Source organism: Lynx canadensis, chromosome F2 (genome assembly GCF_007474595.2).
Source record: "Lynx canadensis isolate LIC74 chromosome F2, mLynCan4.pri.v2, whole genome shotgun sequence".
Taxonomy (NCBI): Eukaryota; Metazoa; Chordata; class Mammalia; order Carnivora; family Felidae; genus Lynx; species Lynx canadensis.
In genome coordinates this window covers 31,587,374-31,604,697 of record NC_044320.2, presented here as the reverse complement: position 1 = coordinate 31,604,697, position 17,324 = coordinate 31,587,374, and the positions used below count along the sequence as shown (strand labels likewise).

Here is a 17,324-nt window from a genome sequence, read left to right as displayed (position 1 = left end):
GATACGTTTGGGCTTCTCCAACCTTCTGACCGTGTGTTCCTGGCAGTCTGCACTTTCACTTTTCCTTAAGTTTGCACTTGTAGTTTTGAGTCTGCTTTCCCAGCATCTAAACCGGTTCCTGAAACATTCCATGGTGAAAGATGCCCTTAGCTGCACAGCCAGAGCTGACAGGAAGTGTTGGCTGGCCCAGATTCTGTTAGTAAATGTATTCTATAAGGAACTGATTTGTATGCTAGCATGAAGGGCCAGCAGAGTCAATTTTTTGTATTTCGGAACCATCTAAGTAAAACACTGGCCTAAGGTTTGGTAAAGAGTAACGTTTTATTACATTGTAATAGCTTACAATTAAGAAAGTAGAACAGTTTTGGTCCCTTGTCATCCAGCTGTTTCCTTGTTTTGTTTTGTTTTTTTCAAGGAAGTCCTTGTTTGTGGTGACTGGGGGCCTGTGCCCAAGACAGTCCTGGCATAGCCTGTTCTGTCTCCCTGCCACCGCGGTCGATAGCGGATGAGCAGCCTGGCTGCCGTGTGGGTACCCGTCCTCTGCCTAGCTGGGCTCAGCTGCAGCTCACAGCAGCTGCCCAGGACCCAAGTGTCAGCAACACGCAGCCCTGCTCCCCAGTGCGCTGTGCCCTGCTTCGGGTTCCACCCAGCATCACAATAGCATACCTCATATCACCAGCCTTTCTTTTGTGCTATGAAACAGAATGCTGTAAATTTTAGTAGTCACTGCATGTTACACAAGCACTTGTGGGCATGTAAGATAAAAGTTACATAATGCTTCTGTTTAAAAAAAAATGATTTGAAAGACCTCCAATCTATAATTAGAGATTGCTACTTTTTACCATCATCAGATTTTCTTATTCTTTAATGAAATGACTGAATGTACTGTTTTTTAAGTTTATTTATTTTTAGAGAGAGAGAGAATGAGAGAACAAGTGGGGGAGGGGCAGAGAGAGAGGGAGACACAGAATCCAAAGCAGGCTCCAAGCTCTGAGCTGTCAGCACAGAGCCTTATGGGGGGGGTCAAACTCACTAAGAATGAGATCATGGCCTGGCTGAATGCAGAGGCTTAACTGACTGAGCCACCCAGGTGCCCCTGAATGTACTGTTGTAAATAAGGAGTTATGTGGCATTTCTGTTGGTCTTTGATAAGATTAGAAATGAACATATGTATGTGTTTTTTTTCCACCACCTTTTTTTTCCCTGGCTTTGTTAATGTATACTATTTTGCTTGTCTGCATCCAATCTCCATTTGATTTTTCTCCTAATGTAATTTACCACCTGCAGAAGTATGAGACCTGGAAAATGCAGTAGTGAAAATGCCCATTAGTGCAATGCCAGTCTAGCAACACATGTTTAGAAATGTCTTCTAGTCCAAGCCTATTTCTGAGACTGTGTATTCAGTCATAATTTTTAGTTTTCAAAATTGGTTCAGGTCATAGATCAGGAGACAGTGCTCTTTTCACATAACTGTTATGAATCTTGTGGTTTTCTAACCAAAGAGCATGACAGTAATTTCTTGAGAAAGATTTGGGACATTGTGATTGAGCTAAACTAAAAATGAAAGAAAATGGAAAAAATAAACATAAGCTCATGCCCTGTAGGTCTTCCGAATAAAGACGTGTGGAGTCTATGTGAAGAGATCATGTATTCATGTATTCATTTGTGTAGTAAATATTCTTGGTGTGCACAAAACGTGCAAAACACTGTGCTAGGTGTAAAAAGGGATTGTGCTTCCAGCCCCAGCGAGTAAATAGTGTAATGGACATGAGCAAACATATTATTGGACCTTGTGAGAAGCAATGAGCAGAGTGCTAAAGAATACTTTGGAACTGAGTGTGGGTGGGGGACAGGACATAAGAACAACCTACTTAGCATCATAGGTGGTGGTTTCTCTGAGGAGACTGGAAAAAAACGAGAAAGAACCAGCAATTCTTCCAGCTGAAGGGGATACCATGTGCAAGGACCTTGAAGATGGAGAGAGCTTGACATGTTTGGGAAGCTTGAAGGATACCAAAATGACTAGAGCCTGAGCAAGAAATAGACTAGGCTCTGATGATGAATAGCCCGAGGTGAAGTAGGAGATAGACACATGTGGGACCTGATGGGCCATAGAAAGAAGCTAACAAATTTAACCAGCCACAATGGGAAGCCATATTTTTTTGGAGGAGAATGATCTGTTTAAAATTTTATGCTTAAAAATGCTTGTTATGGGAGTCCCTGGGTAGCTCAGTCAGTTAAGTGTCCGACTTCAGCTCAGGTCATGATCTCGCAGTTTGTGAGTTCGAGCCCCGCGTCGGGCTCTGTGCTGACAGCTCAGAGCCTGGAGCCTGCTTCGAATTCTGTAGTTCCCTCTCTGTCTGCGCCTCTCCCCTCGAGCTCTGTCTCTCTCTCTCAAAATTAAATAAACATTTTTAAAAATTTTTAAAAATGCTTGATATGGTTGCTTTAAGAAGAAAAAGTAGCAGGAGAGGAAAGTCCTACTGGGAGACCAATATGGAGGCTTCAGCAGTAATCCAGAAGAGGGCTGACTAAAGAGATGGTGAAGAGTGGAGAGATTTAATATAGAACTTGAAGGCAGAAAAAATAAAAAGAAGTTAGAGGCAGAATAGAGAGAATTTATTGATGAATTAGAAGTGGAGAGTGTTGCAGAGGTAGGGATCAATTATAACTTCTGAGTTTCTGGCTTAAGGAACTTCATGGTGGTGGTGATGCCATTGACAGACATAGAGAAGATGAGAAGGAAGGAAGGTTGGGGTGAGTTTAGGAATCAAGAATTTGTTCACAGACACACCACAGGTAATGGATAATGCCAAGAAGCTAGTTGTGTATTTAAGTTTGCAATTCTGGGTAAAGTTTGGGTTGGAGATAAAGATACGGAAGTTTTCATCATATAACTATTTCATCTCAAGGGAATGGATGCAAATACGTAGGGAGATAGTAAAAATATAGTCCCGGGAGGCCCAACTCCATTAGGCCTCAGGGTAGTCCGTAATTTAGGGTTGAATAGGAAAAAACAGAGACTCTTTAAGGAAAAATGAAAAAAAGGAATATTAGAAGAATTGTCTGTCAAGGAATATAAACTAGAATGTTTCAAGATAGAGGAACTGTAAAAAAGAAAGTTGAGTATGCATATATACCAGTATGCATCATGCTGAATATTTATATGGATAGTGTTATCTTTTTAAAAACCCTTTGAGGTAAATGCTGTTATTGAGTCCATTTTACAAATGAGGAAGCAAGAAAGAGATTAAATAGTTGGTCCAGGATTCCATAGTAAGGAGCCTAGTGTGAGAGCCAGGCATTCTAACGCCCCAGTCCATGGCCTTAACCTCTGTGCTATCCACCTCCTCAAATACATCCCAAAACTAAAATGAAAACCCAAAAAGTCATTTGAATTTGACCACCTGAACGGACTGAATACCTAAATGAGTCATATTCCAAAAGTGGTGGTGCCAGGAAGATGGTGTAGCACAATGGATGGGAGATGATGCTGAGTGCTGCAAAGGGGAAGAGAAACCAAGAAGTGGGATGGTAGCTTTAGAAAGAAAAGGACTTGAAGGGATGGGAGATGTTAGCCCCTGGTTGAATAATGGTGGGGATGGCTTAGCAAAGAGGGCGAGATGAATGACTAGAGCAGGAAGCAGGTAACCCATGAGTAAAGCCTTGAGAAAGTGACATAGGAGGAACATTTCCTTCCTTTTCTGCATCCCTTTCTTCAGGCAGAAAAAAGAAAAAGACATTTCCTTGTTTTCTAAAGAATTTAAAAGAGAGCTTTGGCTCTCTATGCCTACGCCTCCCCAAAGGCAGAAGAGTGACATCTCAGATTGTGGAAAGGACGATGGCCCAGCCTCCACCGCCTCCCCTCTTTGGGACCTGATGCTTGTGGTATTCTCTGAACTCCTGCTGCCCATGGGTCAGCCTCACCAGGGCACTGCTTCTCCAAGGTGCCCACCTGTGGAGGGGTCCTTGACACCTGTACCTGTTCCTCAGCTGGTTCAGGACTCACAGAGGGAAGAGAGTGGTTAGTACATTAAAACCTTGAGTATAGAGAGGATGCAGTTGGATTCAGAGAACACATGAAGAGATTGTCTTTAACAAGAAGAGGACAACATTCATTTCTGTAATGGGGGGAAAAGATTTAAAATGGTGGAGAAAGACACTTTCCCGATGGAGGTGCCATTGGGAAGAAGACAGTGATTTCTTTAACGTAATTTTAAATGTTATATAATACATTTATCTGAGGAAAGTGTAAAATCCAACTCCATTGTACTGAGTGCCCTGCATAGCCTTCATGTATTGAATTACTATCATCTGAACAGAAGAAACATACAACAGATACTTCAGTGATTTTCAAATTGGGGAAGAGGACACGGCATGCTGTATCTGGGATGACTAATCAGAATCTAAAAAGAGCAGTTTTCAAAAAAAATTGTTTTCAATCAATAATACAGTCAGCAATACATTCTTACATTTAAAAACCATAAAACATCATTTGCATTTGAAAACATTTAGGATGACATAGATTTTTTTTTTAATCTATCAAAGGATGATCTAATTTAAAGAGGTAAAGAAGCAATGGATTAACCAGAGTGATGTTTTCCATCAAGATCCTGAATTAACATGTAAATACAAGTCCTGCATTTTTTCTATACATTCATTTCCTGATCCTTGTGTCTTCATTTGAGGAAATTAGGATGGGAGATTATTGTGCTAAATTGGCATTTTATCTATAAACCACTGGGCTTTGGCCCAGATTATCATTACCTGCAGAAGCTATCTTGATTAAGTTCAGGGTTGCCTTATGTTGTGCGTAAGCAAAACTATATTTTAATCAGCTGGTCCATATAAACTGTTTTGTACAGATAGTCTGTAATAGGCCCTGTTGAAAATAGATTCCTTTAATCAGTAATGTTGGGTAGAAGCCTATGTCTTAAGATAGTCTTATTTATTCTGGTTTCTTCTTCCTAAAATAAATAAACAGAATGCATTCAATGTGGCAATAGCACGTTACAAATCATTTCATCAAAGGTAATGAAATTAAATTTCATCTCTGTGAGTTATTGTAGAGGGCTGTTTAACATTTACAAGAATTTGACTTCCAAATCCTTCAAGCCCTCATCTTTGGATTTGCATAATGTGTTTGTACTTTCAGGATTTTCCAGTTGAAAGGCTTTGAAGTTCCAGGGCAAAAACTGAAATAAATTGGCAATTCGTGTAATTTCAAGGTGAATGCTTGTAATATAGTGGTATAATTGGAAAGTACATGGAAAGGGAAACTCACAAAAGTGTTACTATGATTAACTTAGTGCTTTGAAATTTCGTAGTAGAAACATGATAGGCAAAACTCTTAATGAGTGCTCCAAAAACATTAAGTGGATATTTCAATAAAAGTAAAATGCTTCATCTTTAGGTTGTTTAAAAACAGTATATCCTGAACTTGAACCCAGTTCCTTGATTCCAGAGCCCTTCTTCCTTCCTCTCCTCCTCGCCACCACTGAAAGTTTTGTAGAAGGATGAAATATCCACTTAATGTTTTTGGAGCACTCATTAAGAAGGATGTCAATTTGTCAAAGTGCAGAGTGTCTTCTTACAAATTACAAGACTGGTTTTAGTGAATAAAGAATTGAAATATTGTTCAGATTTGTCTTAGTATTGATAATGAAGATGAAATGATTTCCTTTCTCTAAGCTCAAAAACTTTCCCATAATGGGGTGAGGAGAAGGCTGTGTTATATGAATGTATTAAATTGGTCATTGTATCTGCTCCCAAATTTTCCAAAGTCTTACTCTTTTCGTTTATTTTCACAGGCTTGTATATGTGAACTTTCTTGTCTTTTTGTATTATCGTGTTTCCCGTCCCCCCCCCCCCCGCCCCAGGATGAGACCATTCATTCATTCAGTTATCTGTTTACTTATTGCCTACTGTATGCCAAGAACTGTGCTAAATCCTAGGAATAAACTGATGAACAGACTAGAGCTTCTGCAAATGTAGGAGTTAAGTTAATCTGGTGGTAAAGACTCCTAATAGAACATGCTTCTTTGTTACCTCTTTTCTCTCAGCTGGTGAAATGTAGGGATATAAATAAACCAGCTGGCAAACTTGGAGGATTTGGATGTGTTTTTCATTAAAGGTCAGTAAGAAATGTTCACCTTTTATGTTAGGGCTTATGAAACTCTGGAGAGGCAGATTGGTTTGGGATTTAATTTCTAGTATTTTTAGCATAAAATTAGGTATAATAGCAATGGATTCATGTATGCTTCTACACAACTCATAGTACACTGTCCTTACCCTTCACAGAGTTGAATTCAACTGCATTTAACAAGAGACTTTCTAGCAAACCATTCCTACATACCATTGCACCTGCGGCTTAATTCTTGTACTCTCTGTTCTCTGTATTTCCAAAAAGGAAAGCATAAATTTCTTAGGATGAATACAGATCTAGAAACATGTCTTTTTATAACAAGGTATCTAGTTTTGGTGTCCCATTAACTGTTTAATACCAATTTACACTCCCAAAGAATACTTCTATTGAAACATTTTGCACTGGTTTAGAATTGCAAAAGAAGATTGTGTAATTCCTGATTCCACATTAATGAGATTTTCTGCTTCAGTCCTCGTGTGTGGGGGCCACTAAGAATAGTATGAGTACAGCAGTTATAAATCAGGCTGTAATTGGCATATTCTATATCTTAATGGATTGGGGGGGTTGTTTGTTTTAATGCAAAGGTTTCTAATCTGCCATTTTTTTTCTAGTTGGACTTCTGAGTATGCTTGGTTTTTGCTGATTGTGTGGTTTGTTTTTAGCTGCTGATTTGTAGTCAGACTATACAGGAGGGGTAACAAAAGGCCTTAATTTTGAAATGTGAAATTTTTTTAGGCATTTGCTCTCAAAAGCTCTCTTTGAGTGACTTGAGATTTTTGCCGCAGCCACAGTATCCAACTTGGAAAAAATCTGCATTCTCAGCAGCTTTACTACTTTAAAAAATATCCTTACACTAGCTCTTTTAGAAAGCAAGGAGACAGCTTTGCTAACAGTAATGAGTTGTACAAACCACAGATGGTCTTCTTGCTGGAAATTACTGGAAAGGATTACAAATGTTGGGTTTTGGGGGCATAGCCATTTACATTCATGCATGTATTTATGTACATTTTGTTAGTATACAACAAATTGACGTGGCAAAGAGTGAATTTGTATAGCTACTACTAGTACTGTAGATTTCTGGAATTTTACAAAGTGCTTTCACTTAAGTTAACACATTTTCTGCCCACAATAACTCTCTTGGGTAAAGTCGGCAGATAGCATGATTTCCACCATTATGGGTAAGAAAATAAGAGGCCTAGAAAGTCCAGGTCCTTGCCAAAAGTCCCATGGCTGATAAATGTCACTGCTGAAATTTATCACTATCTCCTGATTCCAAAGTGTGGCCTTTTGGTCATAATGTCCTGGTTGGATTCCAGCATCCCTACTTTCTAGACCTATCTCTTTCTCTAAACCTCAGCTGCCCCCTCTACAAATAAACAGTATGATACTACCTCATAGGTTTATTGTGATCAGTAAGTGAAATTATGTATGGCCTGTGTCCTGTCCATTATAAATGCTTAGTGACTGTTTATGTTTGCTTGTGTTTTTGTTTAAAGCAAATAATAATACTATATGTTAAGTACTTTTATAAATATTAATTTAACCCTCGTGTCAATTTTATGACACAGGTGTTATTAATACCTCCAATTTACATATGAGAGGGCCAAGGCAAGGAGAGGTTAAGAAAATTTCCCAAGGATGCAAACTCGTAAATACCGGATTAGACATTCAGTTCCAGGGAATCTGCCCCCACCTCTCCCTGTCCATAGTCTTAGCCACTCAGCTATTATTCTCCAGGCACAGAGTCAGATATATGCAAATGTGGCTTTTATATTCTAATGTTATACCACTTTAAATTCCTGTGACCTAGGAAATATTCTCATTATACTACACTAGATTTTCTCAACAGTTGCTACAGTACCCCAGGGCATCCTATGACTTTACTAGGTGTATAATAGAACATTATTTTTTTCCAGATAGCTACAGAACTCAGGAACATATCCAATTAGTTATAATAAAGGTACAATTTGAATTCCACTTGATGGAAGATGTAACTCCAGTTAAGAATCCAAACTAAATGAAACCATTTTTTTTCCTTATGCATTTAAATCATAGCGGGATTTAGTTTAGGCTTACGGTAGAGTTTTATCATGTAGTGTTTAGACAAAATAACAAAACTGTTAAAAAGTGCAGAGCATGGAAGATATAGAAAGATGACTAGCATTGCTTGGCTATGACCTGAATGGGAGATGATAGAAGCGTAGTGACAGTAGATGAAAACCCTACAATGTGAGAGGAAAAGGAAAGGTATGACCAAAAGCTTGTGGCAAGTGACAAATAATAGTAATTAAGGGGTAAAGGTAAAGAAGCTTAGAGAGGGTGTCTCCATGGGTAAAGCCATTCAAATAGAGAACTGACCCAGGTCCTTGGGAGCCGGTCAACATAAAGCCACTTATAGTTACTGTTGATGCAAGCCCTGGGCTTTGGGGTGTCCCTTACCTCATTTAAGCCAAAAGATGCATGCATGCTACTTAGTGATTTGGAAGATGCATGGAAGATTTCTTATGCTTCTAGTAAAGTAGAAATAAATTATGTAAGAATAAATTTAGTTGATTACTATGAGGGTAGGGGAATCCCATTTAAAGTGGTTGGTATTGGGGGAGCCTGGGTGGCTCAGTTGGGTAAGTGTCTGACTTTGGCTTAGGTCATCATTTCATAGTTCATGAGTTTGAGCCCGGTTTGTGGGTTCAAGCCCCACGTCAGGCTCCATGCTGACAGCTCAGGGCTTGGAGCCTGCTTCGAATTCTGTGTCTCCTCTTTCTCTGCCCCTACCCTACTCATACTCGGTCTTTCTCGCTCTCAAAGATAAAATAAACATTAAAAAAATTTAAATTGGTTGGTATCAGAAGTTTTCTGCCACTTATTTTTTTCTCTAGTTCCTGTGACTTGGCATTTCATCATTGGCCTACTGGGCTTTATCTGCCCCTGGGAGAACTAGTTGAAATTGGCCTGAATCTTATTTTTTACGGAATCGGAAGGTCAAAAACCCTCCTCACACTTCCTTTCAAGTTTTTGTCCTTACTTCCATAGTTCTCTGGTCTCTACCTCTGCTTACGAGTTTGTTATTTTATGTCAACCCACACAGATTTAAAACATACATGTGCTCAAGTGAATTATTCAATGGATTCATCTGTCTTCCAAATGATTTAAAGAGATAACACATTGTACAGCACACAAAGGACTCCTATGTAGCTTAATCTCTTCTTATCTTCTGCTTCTTCCCCCAAATCCACACTCCAGAATAGGTGAGACCCCCTACAAAAGGTGGTGCAGGCCCTGAAGTTTTGGTGTTTATCTAAAGTAGTACAGCAGCGAAGGATCTTGGGAAGCTGTTGTATATTTTCCACAGCATCCCTTGAAAGTTGGAAGAACAAAATTCCCTCATCCCTACGTCCTCTTACAAAGAGACTGGAACTTGCATTTATTGAGAACATCCCCTGTAGGTGATACACTAGGCACTTTCACAGTGTGTTTACTTAGTCCTCTGGGCCTTTTTATCCCCATTTTGCAGATGAGAAAACTGAGTCTCAGAAAAAATGTCCAACATTGTTACCTCGCTGAAAAATGTATTTGAATACATGTGGTGAAAAACAGGAATAGTTCTTTTCTGCTAAAAAACAGGAACAAGAAGGGGCAAAGATTATGAAACACTAGATAGTCTGCCTATGGGAGCCATGCCAAGAAGGATGGCTCCTTTTCCTCATTTCCTTTTCTCCATCTGAGATGTCGGCACTCATTTTCCTTTGGAAGTACGAAGCACATTAAACAAAGATTCTTTGGGTGCCTATTAAGAGATTATTTTCGTTCTCTATTTGTAATGTTTAATATCAATGAGTATTTTATCTCATGTACACCTACATATTCCATTATGCTATTTACATTTGTGTAACACATTTAATTTAGAACATTGTTAAAAATTGAGAAAGGCTTCCCTTCATGAAATTTGGAAACTGAAGGTAGCAGTTTGCAGGTTTCTTTGCCAATCACAGTAGTCATTTTTAGAATCTTGAAAGGGGTAATTCAATTACCCACACAGTTCTGCTTTCTAAAAATGTATAAATGGAAGTCTTTTCTTAAGCGAGCCAACAAAGCTACTTGCGGTTTTCCAGACTCCAGCAATAACAATGAGATCATGACACCCTTCAAGTGTTGATTGGGAAGAGTCTCTGTTGAGGAAGGGCAGGGAAAGAACAGGGAAAATACCACAGGGCTATTTTCTGCTTGCCTTTGGCCTTTGGAACCCAGAACTGTGTCCTTTTGCTCATTCCAAAGAGGCTGTAAGAAGGGCTTGTGGTACACTAAGACATTTTTAAGTGATGTAAAACTTCATCAATAATAGTATCTAGCACTGTATCAATTATAAGCTGTCATTGCTGATATGCTACAATATGAGACTTTAGTAACTGAACAATTATGAAACAGGTGAATGTAAACTATAAACAGTTTCTGGTGATAAAAATAGTCTATGAGAATTGGAGATAACACTTGTCACATTTACATTTTGAAAATAATCTTTTCTGAGAACTAGAGATAACTGGCTTTCCTTCTATAAAATTTAGCACCTTTCCCTTAAATTCCTACTCCTCTCCCCCTAAAAACTTGCTTTAGAGTGAATTTGAAATTTATTTGTGAAATCAAGTTTATAGGATGATCTGTAGAAAATTGACATTAAAAATGTATTATAGTTTTTCATAGCATGGTTGATATACAGTGTTATTTAGTTTTAGGTGCATAACGTAGTGATTTAATAATTCTGTATCTTACCCAGTGCTCACCATGATAAGTGTAGTCACTGTCTGTCACCATACAACATTATTACAACATTATTGACGATATTCCCCATGTTGTGTCTCTATCAGTGTAATAACTCCAAATGGTTATCCTACCCACACTTTTAATATCAGGGGTGGTCTTGCTTCTGTTTGAACTTTATATGAATGGAATCATATAGTATGTATTCTTTGGTACCAAGCTTCTTTTTTTTATTAAATATTTTTTTTTAAATCAATGTTTATTTATTTTTGAGAAAGAGAGAGACAGAGTGTGAGCAGGGGATGGCCAGAGATGGCCAGATTCAGGGAGAATCTGAAGCAGGCTTCAGGCTCTGAGCTGTCAGCACAGAGCCCAATGCGGGGCTTAAACCCACAGACTGTGGGATCATGACCTGTGCCGAAGTGGAATGCTTAACCGACTGAGCCACCCAGATGCCCCTCGTACCAGGCTTCTTTTGCCAAGCACTATTTTTGTGAAAACTCTCCAACGTGTTGCAAGTAGTTGTAGTTCATTCATTTCCATTGCTGCATAAAGTTTCATTGTACAGGTATTATCACAGTTCATTTACCCTTTTCTGTTAGTAGACGTTTGGGTTTTGTTGGATATTGGGGCATTATTACAAGTAGTGCCTCCATGAACATTCTTGACTGTGCCCTTGGGTGAACATGCAGTATAGGACATATCCTAGGAGTAGAATTGGTGAGTCAGAAGCTGTATACTTCAGCTAAGCAGATATTGCCAGACATTTGTCCAAATTGGTCGTACCGTTTTACACTCTCACCATCAGGTGTTGGAGAATTCCGGTTGTTCCTCACCATCACAGTTAATATCATGTCTTTCACATTGTAACCATTGTGATGGGTGTGCTGTGAGTGCGATTTGGTCTTAATTTATGTTTCTCATGTCTAATGCTGTTGAGCACTTTTTAACATATTTCCTGGCAGTTTGGATAAAGCGTTCAATTTTCATGAATATTAAGTAGGTGGTATGTGGGAATGGCAGAAATCATACGGATGATGGTGAAACTACCAAAATTTAATAAACACTGCTTTCATTAATGAATCTTTTACTAATTGATACATTTATTCCTTTAACAAATCCTCTGCTCTGGTAAGTTCAATTTAATGGAAGCTTCTTGAGAGTTAATAATGAATAACTCCCTCTGTGGAATGATGTGAGATTACCAAGGTCCATGTCATGGGAAGCTTCCCAGAGGAGGCCATTTTTAAGCTGAGTCTGGAAACATGAGCAGGATCTGACAGTAGGACTGACTATAGAAGAATGTACTGAAAAAAAAAAACTAAATAAAGCCTAGATGTATGAGGATGTAGGAAACCTTTAGGAAATTACAAATTTTCAGGTGTGATTATTTAACTGATAAAGAAAACTGCTGGGGCACCTGGGTGGCTCAGTCAGTTGAGCATCTGACTTGGGCTCAGTTCTTGATCTCATGGTTCACGAGTTTGAGTCCCACACTGGGCTCTGTGCTGACAGCTCACAGTCTGGAGGCTGCTTCAGATTCTGTGTCTCCCTCGCTCTCTGCCCCTCCCCCTCTTGTGTGCACTTGCTCTCTCTCTCTCTCTCTCTCTCTCAAAATAGGCAAACATTTAAAAAATTAAAAAGAAAAGAAAACTGCCAACTTGTTTTCTGTAGGGAATTTAGACTTGAAAAATGACACTTAACAGTAGCCTCTGGAAGTACCAGGAGCCAAGAGTAAGCTAGGCTTAGGGTTCAGTTACAATTACAAATATAAAATTGTGTAGCTTGAAGTATTTGAATTTAACTCCTATCGTTTATCAGGAATTTTTATATCAAGAGAAACATTCTATATGCATGAGTGGGGAAAATGTTTTACGGATACCTCTTTGCTTTCCATGTTAGTTCTGATGTCAGCTCTCTAAAATGTAGAAGTGAACAATGCATGACAGTGTCTGCAGAAATAATGTGAACTCTGTAATTTTTACAGCTAAGATGCTATTACAGATTAAACAGAAAAACACTGACAGCATCTAGTTACCCAAATAGTCATTTCATTATCTTTTTCTGGGTTGCAATTATTTATTTCTAACTAGTGTTTTACTATAGCTTTAAAAATACTCCTTTCAAAACTAAAAGCAATAGCCAAATGCATTATCTTTGTCCAACACCACATTTTAGTTTGCTATTAGGAAAAATAAAAGTCCTTTCGCATCTGCATTCTAATACCTTTTAATGAAACCTTTAAAAATGATTAGGTAGATTTTTTTTTCCCCAACTAGTTTCACAAATATTTGAAGAATTTAAAATACTATAGGGAAAGTCTATAATTTCTGAATAAATCTTCTTCTGTTTCTGGGCTGATATTAACTCAGTTGTTGAAAAAAGAATTATGCATTGAGGAGGGCACCTGTTGGGATGAGCACTGGGTGTTGTATGGAAGCCATTTTGACAATAAATTTCATATTAGAAAAAAAAAAAGAATTATGATGGAGATAAAGTTGAAACAAGTGTCTGCTGGGTCGGTAATCACAGCCTGTGGTATTCTTTACCTGTAGGTTGAAGAAAAAGTCCCAGTCGGTGGATATTACCGCTCCAGGGTTCAACCCTCTGGCTGGTGCAGGAAAGCCAATGCCGCAAGCGAGTAAGCCCCCCGCACCCAAGACACCCATCATTGAAGAAGAGCAGAACAATGCGGCCAACACCCAGAAGCATCCTTCTCGGAGGAGTGAACTGAAGAGGTTCTACACCATTGGTGAGCACCAGACATTCCATGCATGTGAATAGGTGACGTGTGTCTGAACAGCACTGTGAACGCGTGCGTCTGTGCTTGTTTATATGAGCGTATATCGTTCTGATGGTTTGTGTGGTCATTTCCATTGAATGTGGAAATTGAAAAACACTGAAAACCTTCAACAGATTGAAATAAGAGAGGAGGCTTAAGGACCTTCCATAGCCTCGCTTGAGAGGAGTTAATTTTATGTACATACAGTTTTCCAATTTTTAAGCTTATGTGCTACCATTTTCATTTTTGCCATTTTTCAGCTGGAGCCATTTTTTGTTTGATTTTGTTCGTTTCATTTTCCCTCCAGGCACTCAAGTCCCTGACCCTGTTCTGTCAGGTTGTTAAGGCAGTGGTTGATGTCACCCTGTGACTAACAAAGCCATTAGGAAAACAGAGTCTGAGGGAAGGCAAATTGGCCTTGCACAGTACTTCACTTTGGAGGGACTGAATCCTATATAGAACCCATCATCTAAGAAAGCCGTCAGCTATGGGTAGAGTCTTGCAGGCATTATGGGCCTGTTTTCCTGGATAAAATAATATCCTGTAATTTTGAACTTTATCACTTAATTGGGATTTTAAGTAAATAAGTTGAATTATCAACTTTTATATACCAATATTTGTCCATTATGTCTTTGTCCTTGCTTTCTAATAACAATTTTCAGTGTTTTAGGTCTATTTGAGACAAAAGTTGCTCAGTATATCATATATGGTAGAGGATGATGCATAGGGGAGATAAATCTACCCAGGAAGAGGAGGTGGATGCTTGGCCTTGCTTTATTATTTCATTCTAGAGATATTTGGTCATATCCAAAGCCTTAGAAGTAGAAACTATGGCTTAATGGGTTTACCAAAGCTACATCAAAGGGGTCACATTTTATTTGGTATGCACCACCCTAACTACCCCAATATGGGATGTTTGAAATGTTTTTCTCAGATACTTCAGGGTTCTTCTCTAGAGATCACAACCAGAAGACCAGATTCTAGTTCTGACTCCCACATCAATTTTCTGGGTGACTTTATCAAGTCACTTTCCTATGTCTTTGGGTTAGGTTGTATCCTTCAAGCTTGAAGACATGCTTCTGTGTTGGTCTAGTACTATTTCAGGATATGGCAACTAAAACCATGCTTTCCCCTTCTACCACTCTATGTCCTCTTCCTGTATCTACTCTCAAGTGCCCTATTCTCAGATGAAGATGTTCGAGTCTTATTTTTCAAGAGATAGCAGGCATGGTGTCTTTGAGGATAACAGTAGTCAAGTAACAAGAATTGATATAAGACAGTGGCAACAAGTGCATGTTTACATTTTTAAAACTTACAGTAGCATGTTTCTAAAAATCAGTCAACTAGAAAAGCCCGTAAAGTTTACTGCGTCTCTATTTTCCAATGTCCCCTCTTCCCATCCTTCAACATGCCCACCACCTTCTATTGCTTTTCTGACTTATTAACTGGATAAGAAGAAACAGTATTTTGCCTTCAGAAAATAAAGTTTATTATATAAACCAAATATGCCTTAAAGATGAGAAAATGAGGGAGAAACAATGACCAGTTTGGCCACATGAATAAAGAGACAAACCTAGAAAATAGAAGTCAAAATGGTGAGTTTGGATTTCAGAAAGATGAACTGTGAATGATTTTTAAATAGCCCTACCACTAATGAATATTTAATTATTGGATTTTCAACAATTTGATTCATAATCAATGCCAATGGCATGTCTATTATGTTAGAACAGATATCTGAATTATAAACAATGTGTTCATATAACCCTTCTACTAATTTGGACCCACAGCTATTATTTTCAAGGCCGAAATATTAGCAACTATGTGATCATTTGTATTGAAAGATTATTTCACAAAACAAGTATATTTCAGTATTCCTTAATACATGTGTTAGTAATAACAACAACTAAAACTACCACTAATTGGTAATGCCATATACCAGGTACAAGTGAAGATTGTTAGGTAGGTGTTATACTCTTTATTTTTATAGATGAGGGATAGAGCCTGAGAAAAGTTAAGGAGCCATGAGTAAGATAGCAGACTCTGCAAATGAAATTAACCTTGTGACACTTCAGAATCGGCTTCTGTGTTATTCAGAAGGATACCTGCAGAGGTGAGCCAAAGGAGTTTCTATGGGTAATACAGTGGGGTAATGTTTTTACTTCAATTCTCAGATAATCTCATTTAAGGAAACCATGCCAACTAACGCATCCGCCAGCCAATGTGCCCTTTCATTGAAAGCTATCTTTCGATGTCTCAATTTATGGTTCACAGAACTGAAAAAAAAAAAAAAACAAAAACAAAACAAAACCTAGGAGCCCTCATGTGGCCAAGTTGAGTACTACATTTAAATTTTGCAGTGAAAGCAGTACTGTATTTAAGTGAAATACTATATTTAATTGCAAGTGATGATTCTGGCGATTAAAGAATTTTAAAATTAAAAAAATAGAAAATTTTGAAGTTATTTAAATGTCTTTTAGTGGGTGGGTGGTACAGTGGGTTTCTCTAGAAATTAGTTTTGACCTCACAGCTGTTATCCTTCATGAACTGATGTATAGGATCTATTTTCTGTTGTGAGAACTCTAAGAAAGATATTCTAGTCTTGTGTAGACAATAGTTTCAGGTCCTCAATTATTCCTAACAATAGAAACATATTAAACCTAATATAGCAGCAAAAAAAAATGACACAGCATAAACTCATTTTTTATAAGAGAATTAACCCTTCTTATAAGAAGTATAATAACAATTCATCATTTTGTATTAAGTAGGGGAAAAGCTATTCTCTATTGATGTAAAATATATGAATCTTTGTCGCGACCGGCACGACAAACACCGAGGTCAGGGTCCTGAGGGTAGGGGAATGCAAGAAAAAAGAGAGAGTTTGGGAACAGGAGGGTCCCGTGGGCTGATGGCCCAAGTGACGGCTTTATTGTTGCTGTACACAATCTGTTATATCCAGACTCTTATGGGTCAGGCCATTCTAAGAATAAACAGGTTTCACGTAATCGCTGCCAACCAAAACATTTAGTTCTGTGTTTCTTGTGCATTTTCTAGACGGGTCACAAGACCTTGTTGATAAGATTGCTAGCAAAACACAATTCCCATGTTTGTTTCTATCTGACTCGGGGTAGAAAAAGGGAGGTAGCATTACTGCCAACACCTGCAGACCACAGGCTTCAGGAATTAACTTTCTCAGCCTTGACAAGGCTTTCGTATGCCCTTGAAACTGGGGGAATGGGAGGGGGAACCACTGGGTTGGCTTGAGTCAACAGGAAACGTTGCTCGACCCAGTCTCAGCCTGGCGCCGGGGCTCGGCCTCCCACATGAATGGGAGGGGGAACCACCGGGTTGGCTTGAGTCAACCGGGAACATTGCTCGACCCGGTCTCAGCCTGGCACTGGGGCCCAGCCCCCCACATATCTTCACATAAATGAAAAGGAAAGTAATCACAATATCAGGACCATGTAAGGAAAGAGCTTTTTCTGCCCTGCTTCTGTCACTAACTGTATAATCTTGCAGTTATTTGCCATCTCTGGACCTTAATTTTTTCAAATCTGTAGAATGAAAGATTTAGATCAGATCAGTGTCTAAGTATCTTTTGTCTCGTACTCTCTTTTTATTATCATAACTGGCTATATGAAGTACTAT

The 17,324-nt window shown here is 38.6% G+C and overlaps 1 protein-coding gene across 2 annotated transcripts in view; it reads left to right on the top strand.

Annotated features, from left to right (window-relative positions):
- OXR1 (oxidation resistance 1) overlaps positions 1–17,324 on the top strand; it is a 364,732-nt gene that overhangs the window by 128,430 nt on the left and 218,978 nt on the right. For both annotated transcript variants that reach the window (XM_030304531.1, XM_032591945.1), the window contains exon 2: positions 13,453–13,649. In XM_030304531.1, coding sequence (XP_030160391.1) covers positions 13,453–13,649 — 197 coding nt within the window. The remainder of the gene's footprint in view (positions 1–13,452; positions 13,650–17,324) is intronic.